Source organism: Dreissena polymorpha, chromosome 16, assembly GCF_020536995.1.
Source record: "Dreissena polymorpha isolate Duluth1 chromosome 16, UMN_Dpol_1.0, whole genome shotgun sequence".
NCBI lineage: Eukaryota > Metazoa > Mollusca > Bivalvia > Myida > Dreissenidae > Dreissena > Dreissena polymorpha.
This window is the reverse complement of record NC_068370.1, coordinates 45578511-45592448: the sequence shown is the minus strand read 5'-3', so window position 1 is coordinate 45592448 and position 13938 is coordinate 45578511. Positions and strand designations below refer to the sequence as shown.

The window sequence follows — 13938 nt, the reverse complement described above, 5'->3', positions numbered from 1 at the left end:
ATTATGAAGTAAGTGCAAACTATTTTTCTGTTTATTTGCTTTTTCAGAATGGCTAGACGTTTTATTCACAGGGTAGATTTACTAGACAGTCTACAAAATTCTGAACTTATTGAACGCTACCGTTTGCCGTTTTGGACAGACAGGGGATTTTATTTCTGAATGACCTACTTACTCCTGTAATTGCACCAACAAACAACAGAAACAATAGTTTGAACAGTATCGAAAAAATTCTCATTTCATTATGATATTTTGCGACATCTACCATTCAACTAAATGATGGTGATTTCCATGAGGTTTCTCAACCCACAGTTTCACGGGTAATTACACAGGTTACTGATGCGTTGACAGAGCCTGAAATTGTAAGACAATTCATAAATCTACCAACTTCTGCGGGAGAAATCCGCCAAATAAAGGAGGATTTCTACAATATTGCTAGATTTCCAAATGTAATTGGGGTAATAGATGGTACACATGTCCAAATACAAGCCCCACATGTGGATGAACCGGCGTATGTCAACCGGATGGGATATCATTCCATAAACACTCAGGTAATGTTGTTATTTTCAAAATATCGAAAACATAGCAATATATATTTTATTTAATTCTTCGACTTTGTGAATCAGTGTTCAATGTTTTTTTATAAAGTTTAATCATTAATATAAACACATTTTCAATATATGCATACAGTTTATGATTTGTTCTGATATCCTTTTCTAATATGCACAATAAACATGCTTATTTGGTTTAAAATGCAAAAAAAAAATCCAATAATTAATTGAGAGCCAATTTGCGATTCTTCTTTCGTATATTCTCTTTTTATACTCAAATGCATGGATTGTGAATGACATTTTAATATAACGTCTTATTTGTTGTACATATGTTTTTCTAATATGGTATAGTGTACTATGCTACAAATATAACAGTGGTAAAAAAATATACAAGTGGAAAAGAATATTAATACTATGTTTGTATCTCCATATAATGTTTTTTTTACAGATCATGTTTGATGCCAATTGTCTTATTAGAGACATTGTACCGCGATGGCCTGGTGCTGTCCATGATGCCAGAATACTCAGGCAAAGCGGCTTACATCAAATCATGGAGCAGAACATTGTCCATGACCAACACCAATATCTCCTGGGAGATTCAGGTTATCCGTGCAAGAGATGGCTTCTGACTCCATTCATGAATCCGGCTGATGAGCACCAGCTGATTTACAACAGGTTAAAAAAAATACATTGTAAATTCTTCTACATAGTAACAGATATCCCATAACAACACCATAGCTCATATAAAAGCAAACCTAGCAATCAATATGAATTTTTCACCGCAATGTTTAATAACTTTATGAGCGACAGTTAAGTTTCTATGATTTTCTTCTAAAAGAATTTCATTACTTTGACCTCAAATAAATGCTCCTCCACTCCATCTTGTTCCTGAACAAAATGTAAAGACCCTTGGTGCTTATATGTGCATGTCTGATTTATGTTAATACTATAATTTCATATTGTGTGTAATTCTCATGAAATGTTTTTAATGTATTACACTTCATAAAAAGTATTTAGTTATACAATAATGATGTGCAATTCTGGGTACTCAATAAATATAAAAGAATGTTGCTTTTATCAGGGAAAAATTATCCACTTCTTCATGACCATGCAATAATGCTTTTACTACAAAAGATAAAATCAATCATCAGAAGAATTTAACCAGGCATTTACTTTTGTACTAAAGGGCACACAAACGTATGAGATCTGTGGTTGAGCGCTCCATAGGGATTTTGAAAAGGAGATGGGCGATTCTGCACAATGAAATTAGATTGCATCCATTAAAGTCATGCAAGTAAGTTCATTATAAGAACCTGTAATCATGTTACTTTGATACACAGTGAACAGTCACTACGACAAATTTAATAGTTTAACAGAATATGTTAGTCACTGAGAGATATTGTTTTGTTCTCTACATGAAGATTAAATTTTATGTTAACACAACACAGCTTCAAAAAAAGTATTTCTTAAATAAATATGCTTGTATGACTCTACAGCTAACTTAAAATTTTAATGTAATATCATTTTAAGTAACATTAATGATTAATATTTTGCCCCTGTGTCTGTCTTGAAAAAACGACACTCTAAACAGCACCTGAATTAATGTGACTATTATGAACAAACAATGCATATGTTTCAAGTATTATTTATGTTATAATTACATGTTATACATATTTGAGTTTCTTATGACATTTTTATGCAACTTGTGTAACTTAATTAATATTTTTATTAACAGGGTGATTTTGTCATGTGCTGTATTGCACAACATATGCAACATGCGAAATCTGCCAATGGATCCTTTGGACATAGATGCCTTACCAGATCATCCTGAAAATTACCATGGAAATGAAGATGGCCTTCGTTACAGGAATGTAGTAGCAAATACATTTTTTTTGATCATAGGTGTCGTGATCTGAGAAAACTAGGCATAATGCATGTGCGTAAAGTGTTATCCCAGATTAGCCTGTGCAGTCCACACAGGCTAATCAGGGACTACACTTTACGCCTAAAATGGATTGTTGCTAAGAAGAGACTTCATTTAAACGAAAAATGTAAAAGCGATAAGTGTCGTCCCTGATTAGCCTGTGTGGACTGCACAGGCTTATCTGGGACGACACTTGACCCACATGCATTATGCCCAGTTTTGTCAGAACGCAACTCATATTCACATTGAATAAGTCATGTTTTCAGACCTGTTTATTCAAATGACTTGCATTTTTAATTGAAACAACTATTTAAGCTTTTAGAGCATTTTAAACTTACTTAAGTTACTGTATACAATTTTTTAAAAAATCACAAGAAATACACAATGAAGATGAATTTCATGTAACTCTTTAATATAACTAAACTATATCTTCATAACAAAATAATAACAAATAACAAAATAATCTATTCCTCATCAAATCGCGCCAACTGGGCCTCAAACAATTGTATTTGAAGCTCCAGCTTCCTCTTCTTCAAGGCATTAAGTTCATGTAGACTGCAATGACTGCAACTAAATGGATTTTAAAAACATGGTATAATTATTTAATTTTTATTTAATTTTCAAAAAAAGTAAATATGTTAATGGCTTCTTTTTTGTATCATAAAAAATGGTAAATAATGATGACACTTTAGATTCAGTCAAATGATAACACTTTAGGTTCAGTCATCCATATTATGCACATGTTTCTGTTATCTAGATGCTTGTGTAGAATAATTTATTATATTTTAAAATACATAACATACATACCATGAAGGTGAAGGTTTGTCTGGAGGAGAAATAGTTGCGCTTCTATAGCCATTCTCAGCCATCGATGGTGTATATCTGGAATAAGTGCATCATGTCTAAAGTCAGATGTATTTACCATTACAATTTTTGATATTCAAGATATGTTTGTATTATATTAAAATGTAAATAATGCATTCGTCTGATAGCGAGTGTTTTTTTTGCAAATGATATGCATGTGCATGTATATATATATATATATATATATATATATATATATATATATATATATATATATATATATATATATATATATATATATATATATATATATATAATTTCTGTTTATGAAATTGCATGTAAGTTAATTGCAATAATAATGTTTTCATAATTAATGCCTCACCTTCTTTTCGGATTAAAGGAAACTGATTTTGACATCGCAGCACGGAAATTAAATAATATTAAATATCAATTATAGACCTATTCAAAATGTAATTTCACTTTTAAACATGTACAAAAATCATTGGTGCATTATTTCATTTTGTATGGCCCCGGATCGATAGATCGGGGGTATATTGTTTTTGTCCTGTCTGTCTGTCATTCTGTCCCAAAACTTTAACCTTGGGTAAAATTTGATAACTTTTGCAATATTGAATATAGCAGCTTGATATTTATCATGCATGTGTATCTCATGGAGCTGCGCATTTTGAGTGGTGATCCTTGCAAGGACCATATTAATTTGTCAGAATCATTCAGCAATGTTCAAAGTAATATAATTCAACATAAACTTGTTTAATTATTTGAATATTGACTTTTCACCACTCAAAATGAGCAGCTCCATGAGATACACATGCATGGTAAATCATGGGGGCATTGTGTTTCTGACAAACACATATCTTGATTAATTGTGTTATAAGTTCAAGCTATAATCAATTGTGTATTTGAATGAATACCTTGAGGTACACATGGCGATGTTGATTTCAGCATCTTGCTGGTCATCATCACTGTAAGCATATTGACAATATGTTGTTTTTTTAAATCAACATCATTTGTTTCAATAATTCAAATTTGTTGTTACATTGTAATTGTTTATTTATGCAATTGTTACTTGTATATGAATTGTCAAAATATTGTGTTTAACATGCACGTTCATTACTTTACCTGTTGACATGTTAAGATAAGAAATACTCTTATTTATAAATTAAAGTGTATCGGTTGTCTTAATTGTTCCATTTATTAAGTAATTACATCATTTGTGGTTATGCATATATGTTGAAAGAGTCGCTGACATGATTTATTTATTTTAAATAAATGAATTTAAAAACAAAACAAATAAATTGTTCAAACACAAGACAACATTACTAATTTTGTTATTAACACTTGTATTTATATTAAGCAAATATCATTTATATACTTTATTTACACAAAATTATTATAGCATTATTTTAAGGTTAACATCAAAGCAATTCAATTATGGTATGCTACATTTACAATATGTTAATACGTCACTGAAAGAACTTATTGTAAGAGTAAATGTTCTACTTTTTGTATGCATTTTAATGTTACTTTAAACAAATTACCGCATATCGGTCAATTGCAAAATAGAGGTGTCTAGGCTGCTGGGCCCAATACCCATTATGTCAACTCCCTCTTTTCCAATTACGTTCATCACAGCCTCAGTGAGGATTGTGCACTTTGAATTAAACGGAGGACTGCCTGTAATATTTTGAGTATTATACAATAATATGCACTCAACAAAACATCATAAAAAGCAAAAAATAAACAGTACTAAGTGATACTTTGACAGGTGCACCATCAGGAGAGAACTTTTAATATAGCCTGTGATCCAATAACAAAAATAAACAGCAAATTAAGTTCATTGTTATTATAATTAAAATTTAACAGTTCTAGTAAGCTTTTTTTTCAATTATGGTCACAAAGAAATGACTATATAATATTATTTATTGCCATTTTACAAAAAATATTGTTTTGACAAACTGCATTAATAAGTTATGTTTATAGAAGTTAATATTCAAATAATTAAACAAGTTTATGTTGAATAATATTACTTTGAACATTGCTGAATGATTCTGACAAATTAACCCGTTTATGCCTAGTGGAGTCTCCCATCCTTCTAAATTGGATCAATTTATTTCCAAAATTAGGGATGTCTAGTATATTTATTTCTATATTTAGAATATTTCTTACAAAAATTCATTTAAGCAAACAGCCCAGACCCTGATGAGACGCCACATCATGCGGTGTCTCATCTGGGTCTACGCTGTTTGCCAAGGCCTTTTTTCTAGACGCTTGGCATAAATGGGTTAATATGGTCCTTGCAAGTTGAATAGTTTCCATGTTATGCTTGTAATGTTGTTTTATATAAATTATTTAACAAATACATCAACTTCCACAACAATAAATAAAGTTGTTCCTCTTATACTTGGAAAAAGAAAACAGCCCTAGTTAAAGTTTCATACCAGTCAATGTCAGCATACGCTGATGATCCTGGTAGATGCCTCTTTGTGTAGATGTGAGGTTCTCCCATTTTTTCTTGAGGTCACTCCCTTTTCTGTGGGGCCCTGTACTATTGGCGTTAAATGTAGTCTCCACATTTGACCACATTTCCTTTTTTACAGAGCTAGAAATTTCTGAATAAAAGACAACACAGAACTTAAAATATATACTTTGTAGTGGGCTTTCTCTGATTTCCATGTCATGTTAACCATTTCAGTGCGGGAACCGAATTTTGAAGGCCTGTGCAAACAGTTTGGATCCAGATGAGACGCCACAGAACGTGGCGTCTCATCAGGATCCAAACTGTTTGCTATTCTGATAGTATTCTTTGAAAAAAATCGAAGAAAATGCTAATTTTTGAAACTTAGCAGACAACATTTTAGCAGACGACAAATTTCCCAGCATGCAAAGGGTTAATTTTCACTTTATACTGTGTTTTTTATGGTTAATTTGAGGATATATTTCATCCTTTTTTCCAGTATTATATCCACTTTGATAAGATGCTTATCCTAATCAATAATATCATCAAAAAAATATTTAAATTTAATTTAAGTATTGCCTTTAATATGGGATGCATAACAACATATTGTGTCAACACAATAAAAACAATTGCTGTTGTTGTGAAACACAATGCCACCTACTGCGCCACTTGAAGCCATTAATTTGACCTTTGACATTATGGGATTACATTGACCTTTCACTACTCAAAATGTAAAGCTTCTCGAGATATACATGCATGCCAAAATATCAAGTTGCTATCGTCAATATCGCAAAAGTTAGGACCAAGGTTAAAGTTGTGGGACAGAATGACAGACAGACAGAATGACAGATAGACAGGCAAAAAACAATATACCCCGATCATTCAATCCGGGGGTATAAAAATCAAATTAGATACAGGGTAATATACTTTATTTTGTGAAACGCATTGCAAGCAAACATTCTAATTGTTAGTTACTGTGCACTCAATGATATTAAAACAATTGTATCAAATGCAATAAGACATTGATAATATCAATGAACTTTCATAAATTGAATAAAAACAATGGCTTAATAGTTAATACATAAACGTCAATACAGCCATTTGTCTTCCCCAATTAGGAAAAGTACCTTTCCCATTTGGAGAAATTAGTGCGAAAAATCCTGGGAATGATAGGGTTTTTTAATTGCTCAATGGTATCAAAAGCAAAGTGATAATTTTATTTGTTAACTTGCAGATAATGCTCTTTTATGGAACAAAATTGACGGCATTTGCCTTCCTTTTGGGAAATTTTCAGACAGCAATTGTAGTTTTTCTTCATTTGGGAAAGTACCTTTTACGGGTACATTATAAAGCAGGGAAAAAATCGCTGCCATAAAATACTTAATTATGTTCATACTTTAAAAGGCAGTCATAAAAAATATCTGCAATTAAAGTGTTTTGATGTTTAGGAATAAACTTATCGAAGGTAATTAATATACCGGTACGATAACAAATTATAATAACACTTTCGCCATTTTTTTCCAACTATCGTCTGCATTCACTTCCGTGTTTTTTTCCAAATTTGGGTACATGTTTGTTGTTGATTAAGAGATCGACGACAACAGCATAAAATCGATACAGATATTTTGTGACAGCTGTTTCGACAGATGCCGGAAGCGTAAACCTCTTACTTTATGCACTTTTTATATTATTTATTCATCATCTACACGCAATATTAAGATTTTTCTTATCAACACATTTGTGCGCTAATGGCATTCCGCCATTTTGCGAGCACTTTTTAACGTCATGTTCTAAATATAGTAATATTTTTGGCTTGACGATTCCAGTTATAGAATTATTTTTAAACGAAAACGCATTTATTTTTCCTAAGTATTTAAGGACAAATCTTACCTTAGGTTCTACCTAAGGGACTTACTTAGTAAGAAAGTTAAGGAAATTGTTGCCTTAGGTAAATTCTTAGATAATTAAGGAAATTTTAGCCTGAATACTTAGGTGGTTGGTGAATACGGGCCCTGAGCTCAATCGTTCAAATCTTCCAGGAAGGAAATCGCAAAGTGAACGTTTTAACCGTCGATCGTGGGATTATACGATTTCGCGATTAGGCAAAAAATATGAGTGTAGAAGGTTTTTATAAATCCATATAAGGGAAACTTGTCCGCCATTTTTTAACTTGGGCTAGATATCATAGGAACAAAAGTTCTGAGCAAGTTTCATTACAATTTGACCAAATATGCGACTTTCGGGTGACATATCATTGGAACAAATGTTTTGAAAAAAGTTCATTAATATTGGAAAATAATGGTAGCCTCAATAGAGTTTGAAAACGTTCTGTTTTAAATTAGTTTGATCTAGTGAACTTATTTGTCTTCCCATTTAACCGAGTTTTGAACTCGACTTGTCATTGGGACAAAGTTCTGAGCAAATCTCATACAGATTGGACGATAAAGGTGACCTCTCGTGGTTACGAAGTTTTTTTATATCAATATAAAGAAAACTGTCCCGCCATCTGGTGGCATTGTTTTTCAACGGACAGGTTTCATATTTTGAACTGAACCGCTATATCATGGAGACAAATGTTCTGGCATAGTTTTTTTTATATATTGGGCAATCCATGACGCCTCTAGAGTGGACACAAGTGTTTTAAATATGATTAACTGACCTTTTTATTGAACTAATGTAAACCAGTTATTAATGGGACAAATATTATGCGCAGGTTTCGTGCAGATTGTGCAATAAATGTAACACATAGATGACAAAATCACAGGATGACAACGTTGCGTTCAGGTGACCTTACACAAAGGAGCATTTAATTAATTTGGATGCTATTAAAATAACATTTATGAAATAGCGAGAAGAAATGAAAGTTGATCAATTTGTGACTCGCAACATCAATAGTTGTTAAAATAGTTGAATTCGAGTCCTGAATTGAGCTATGTAGTTAAGGTCCTGAACTTGCTTGACCGTTCGTGTGTTTAATATTAACTAACAATTGCATAAACCGCCGCATATTTTCTTTTGCTTTCGCTTTCGTAGACGGGTGATGCTCCCCCAAGTTTTTTTTTGTCACAATATTGCACTATATATTCAGATAAATGGAAACGTCTTGAGGGGCATAACTTTGGACAAAATAATACGATAGATGGTTTAGCAACTTAAAAATTTCAAAGGGCCATAACTCTCTAAATAAATCATCTAACCAGAACCCACAAATAACATGCGCATTTCCTCAAGGTAGTTAAGCTTACCATAAAGCTTCATTGAATTCCAGTCAGTAGTTGGGGAGAAGAATTGCACTATATGTACAGTTTATAGAAAATTTCAAAGGGCCATAAATCTGTGAAAATCATCCGACGATAACCGGCTGATAATATGCACATCTCCTGTTGGGTAGTGAAGCTTCCCATAAAGTTTCATTGAATTCCCGTAATAAGTTGCTGAAAAATAGCTCGGACAAGAATTGCACTATATGTACAATGGAAAATTTCAAAGGGCCATAACTCTGTAAAAAAAAATCATCCGACGAGAACCGGCTGATAATATGCACATCTCCTCTTGGTAGTAAAGCTTCCCATAAAGTTTCATCGAATTCCAGTCATTAGTTGCTGAGAAATAGCCCGGACAAGAATTGCACTATATGTACAGTTAATGGAAAATTTCAAAGGGCCATAACTCTGTGAAAAATCATCCGACCAAAACAGGCTGATAATATGCACATCTCCTCTTGGTAGTAAAGCTTTCCATGCAGTTTCATTGAATTCCGGTCATTAGTTGCTGAGAAATAGCCCGGACAAGAATTGCACTTTATGTACAGTTAATGGAAAATTTCAAAGGGTCATAACTCTGTGAAAAATCATCCGATCATAACCGGCTGATAATATGCACATCTCCTGTTGGTAGTGAAGCTTCCCATAGAGTTTCATTAAATACCGGTCATTAATTGCTGAGAAATATCCCGGACAAAAATTGTGCACGGATTTTGGGGGAGCATAACAAAGTGAATGTGTATTTAAAAAGAGTGTCACATAAAAAGCAAATGGTTATGCACAAAACAGTGTTACTATTAGAGGAACAAAGTGTCATCAAGTGCGAGTAGATACTCGGCTGTGCCGAAATAATATATTCGCGGCAGATTGTCAACATCTTAAAAAAATTTTAGACCGCGACATCAGATGAAAAATGAAGGAATCAGGTCTAAATTCTACTTAAGACAGAGAAAACTTAAGTAACATTACTACTCAAAATCAACAAAAATTTCGTACAATATTTCGTAAAATAAAGGTAAACAATTAAAAATCATTGTTCTTTATGGACATTGACGAAATTTCAACGCCATATGTGGTCTGGTAAAATGGATGTTTGTGGATACAAAATGCTCGTTTTTATTATAGTTTTAACATGGTACCATTTTAGTGTTCGTGTGTCGTATCAATAGATATATTGGCAGGAAATTAACATGGAATTTATTGTGGTCACAAATAAATGAAAACGCGTATTTTGTATCTACAAAAATCTATGTAATCATACCACATCTAGCGTTGAAATTGTGGATATTGCTATAAAGAACACTGATTGTTTAGGTGTTAACTTTATTTTACGAAATACTTTACGAAAGTTACGTTGATTTTGAGCGTTATAGAGACTTTAAATTAAACTATACTTCACAGAATAACCTAACAGGAACTAAAACTAATTAAAATATTGAATTAAACTACAAAAAAGCATCGTCAGTTGGGCTCTTTATTGAAAACGGAGAGAACGCGCGCATGGTAATTACCCTATAGTTATTATTAACTAGGGAAATTGAAATAAGGCATTTATTATAAAGGTAATCGTTTACAAAGAAATAACAGTTTTAACCTAAACAATTCCACATCTAAACACTAACGCATAAACTATACATAGAGCAGATTCATCAACCATTGTGTATAATTTCTGTTTTTTGAACGTAGGCATGAGAGTTATTAAGCCTTGCCTAACAAATTTAAAATGAACGACCTTCAAACATTGGCCTTGCCTTATTCAAGATTTGAATGCACCCTATTAAATAATTGTATTGAACCAACCAGAAAACAAAATTAAATAGGTCTAATTTATTGTTTTACATATATAACGCACAAGATAGGAAGCAAATATTTTTTCGGAATTTCTCTCAATTTTGACGATGCTGCGAAGCGGCTCGTCTAAGTTATCATTCCATGAAAATAATTCGTCACAATGGCGACCTATGTAAAAGACCGAGCCAGTCCGATTGAGATAGCTCGATTTTTCTACCGTAACCGGGAAATGCTAAATCAGTTGTTGTCGGCTATTTCTTTTATTAATTATAATTATACAAGCGATTTTGACCAATTTGGCGCTGACGTCATTTCAGAGAAATACCAGGAAGAAGTTGACGTACTGTTTTGCGCGATATTTTCTCGCAATTATTTTTCTAATCGACATACCTCGCTGATAATCATTGATAAAGGTAAAGGAAGCTCAGCTATAAATAGGATAGCATATTCTGGTAAAAAGATTTAATAATATTTTAAAAACGTTAATTTTAAATCAGTTATATTCAATCCATTATATGTTTATAGATCAATAAAACAACTATGCATTTTGTGTATTGTATTTGACATTTGCCGTACTTCTGTAATTAAGTTGCGAATGAAAACGTGTATAATTCACGAACCTGCCATTTTTAAACGTTATAATGAGTATGGTATATAAACCGCATAATAGCCGTGCGACATCTACAGTCGATTGGTGTATAGCGGATTTTAGTGAGTAACGGATAGGTTTAACTTTTTTTCAAAATACTTAAATTTATGTTAAGATTTATAGTTTTCTATGAATTGAATACAAAAAGCCTATCATTGTTAAGTCGATTAATGTTTTTGTTGACGTGTGTCAATGTTAACAACTGTTTCTTTTTTCGAAAGCAATAAATGTTACGTTATGTACGCACCGTTTTTGTGACGACAGGAAAAGTGCAGACGAATGGTTTCTTGAATTTTGCAAAATTTTTTTGGTAAACATAATGTTCATTGATGTAATAGTTTAGTATTATGTGTCCTTTACAAAAGAAAGAACGCTCAGAAACCAACTTGATGCGTACCATATAAAATAAGCATGAAAGCTGCAAGTCGGGATTTAGTGAATAACGGACATGTGGTGACCCATATTCAGAATGTGGGGATTGTCTAAAAAAAAACTCAATTGAAGTTGTCCGATACACATGTTGTTAGCGTGTGGCTATGATATTAATTAGTGAAAACATCATTTTTGATATAAAATAATCAAATTTTAACGAAAAATCGATTTCTCTGAAAACATGTTTTTCACTATCAAATCTATATACATGTATATTACATGGTATTCAACTCAAAATGACCCGAATATAGGGTACATCGCTTTGAACAGCCATTACATCATCAATTGTTCAGCGATTTCCATGAGCTTGGTCTTATTAAACGCAGAAATGAATTTCCTTTCTGGAAATGCACATATATTGCAAGTATTTTTTACAAATTATGTGTCAAATTTCAAGAAATAACACGATACACATGTAATCCGATAAAGACCTAAGCGATCTGGTTATGGCTGAATCAGTGTACCATGAAATTCGCGCTGTAAACAAATAATATTTTTTCGGAAATTTAAAACCGCTGGCATGTTTCAATAGGAAAGACATGTGTCTATCTAGGTTTAATGGTTTAATTACTGAATGCATGGTGTTAACGTTGAAATGAGACTCGAAGTCATTAGCTATCCGTTATACACCAATCGACTATATGAAACTCGCTCTTATGCGTGCTTAATAAACTTTTCAAACAGAAATTACAGAGCCACATCAGTGCAAACACTATGTTTGATAATTCATTCGTTTGTTGGATATTGTTTTCTGTTTTAAACACATATTAGGTCATATCGCGGAGATTTAGTTAACCTTACCATGTGTTCATGGGCGAACTCACGTATTCAAGTCGTTTGTTTCGTACCCAATTCTGTTTTCGTACCCAAATTTGTTTTCGTACCCAATTTTTTGTTCGTACCCAAATTTTGTTTTCGTAACCAAATTATTTTTCGTACCCATTATTTTTGGCATACTTTTTGTACCCAAACTTTTCGTACGCATTTTTTTTTCGTACCCACATACACAATTGTGGTGATGTACATAAACTTAAATTGATGCTTTAATATCCATCCTCTTCAAAAGTATCGTCACACCAGTACTGTCAGTACTTTGATTTCCAATGCAATGTTAGAGTTGATTCCTTCGGTCCAATTGCGTGAAATATGTCTTACATTCCATAGGCTCATGAGAACGATTAAAACCAAGGTAAGACACATACGCACACAAATGCGGTGGATTAGAAAATAAAAATTACGTCACACCGTCTTTGTCCCCTAATCTTATCGGTAAGCCGACAAATGGAGGACTCACAGTTGCATAGGTGCGATGACGCACTTCAGATCGTAAATACTCAAATCAATACTCTTAATGATGTGGGCTTTTTTAAATAACCACGTCGAATTTTAGCAACATTGCACAAAAAGTTATATTTTTGCAAATGTTATGATTTTGAACAAATGAAATCATACATGAAACGATAAGAAATAAAAGTCATTATTCGAGTAGCGTCGTTGCGTATAGTAATGAAACCATGATGTTTTATCTGTAAAACACTTTTAACAGCGTGTAATCATTGTCCTAATTGAGGAATTAAGTGAAACGCAAGCGGTCGTTTTTCTACATTATTGGTGACAATCAACTCGATCGTTAACAACGTATAATACCTTATATAAACCCACAATTTGGAAATGGACGGGTTATTCAAAAATATTTTTTGAAAAGCTTTAAAAAATACTGGTCTTATTTTTTCACCAAAATGTACATATTAAATGTTAATTTAAAGAATCAAGTGTGACGTGAAGTTTAATAGAATCATTGGCATGAAAGATAGTGAATATGGATTATATTATTGTGCATTGAAGCTCACTTTAACAACTTCGACTACAAGACACATGTATGCCCCCGACGTGCAACCAAGTCTCAATATGTACAAAGGTTAAAAGAGGTGTATTATTGTCTGTTATGCCACCTTGACATTTTGACCTCCAAATAAATATTCCAAGTAAACACTTATACCCGTATGCATCGACCGTTGATATGTTGACATTAAAATTGAAAGGCGTCTTCC

The 13938-nt window shown here is 32.6% G+C and overlaps 1 protein-coding gene across 1 annotated transcript; it reads right to left on the bottom strand.

The window, feature by feature from the left end:
• Nucleotides 1–2863: 2863 nt before the first annotated feature.
• LOC127862659 (uncharacterized) lies at nt 2864–7269 on the bottom strand. The gene is made up of 6 exons (XM_052401862.1): nt 7149–7269; nt 5736–5906; nt 4836–4971; nt 4209–4259; nt 3280–3354; nt 2864–3042 (listed from the first exon to the last, which is right to left on the bottom strand). Exons 2-6 carry the CDS (start codon nt 5878–5880, stop codon nt 2937–2939), a joined length of 513 nt encoding a protein of 170 aa, XP_052257822.1. The 5' UTR covers nt 5881–5906; nt 7149–7269; the 3' UTR covers nt 2864–2936.
• Nucleotides 7270–13938: the final 6669 nt, after the last annotated feature.

Bases quoted from the DNA above. Each gene is read 5' to 3' on its own strand.
- LOC127862659 (XM_052401862.1), bottom strand. From the start codon at position 5,880: ATGTGGTCAAATGTGGAGACTACATTTAACGCCAATAGTACAGGGCCC. The intron at 4,260-4,835 runs GTAATTTGTTTA...ATATGCTTACAG, and splicing joins TTGCAATTGACCGATATGCG to TGATGATGACCAGCAAGATG. The intron at 3,043-3,279 runs GTATGTATGTTA...AAATCCATTTAG, and splicing joins GACAAACCTTCACCTTCATG to TTGCAGTCATTGCAGTCTAC.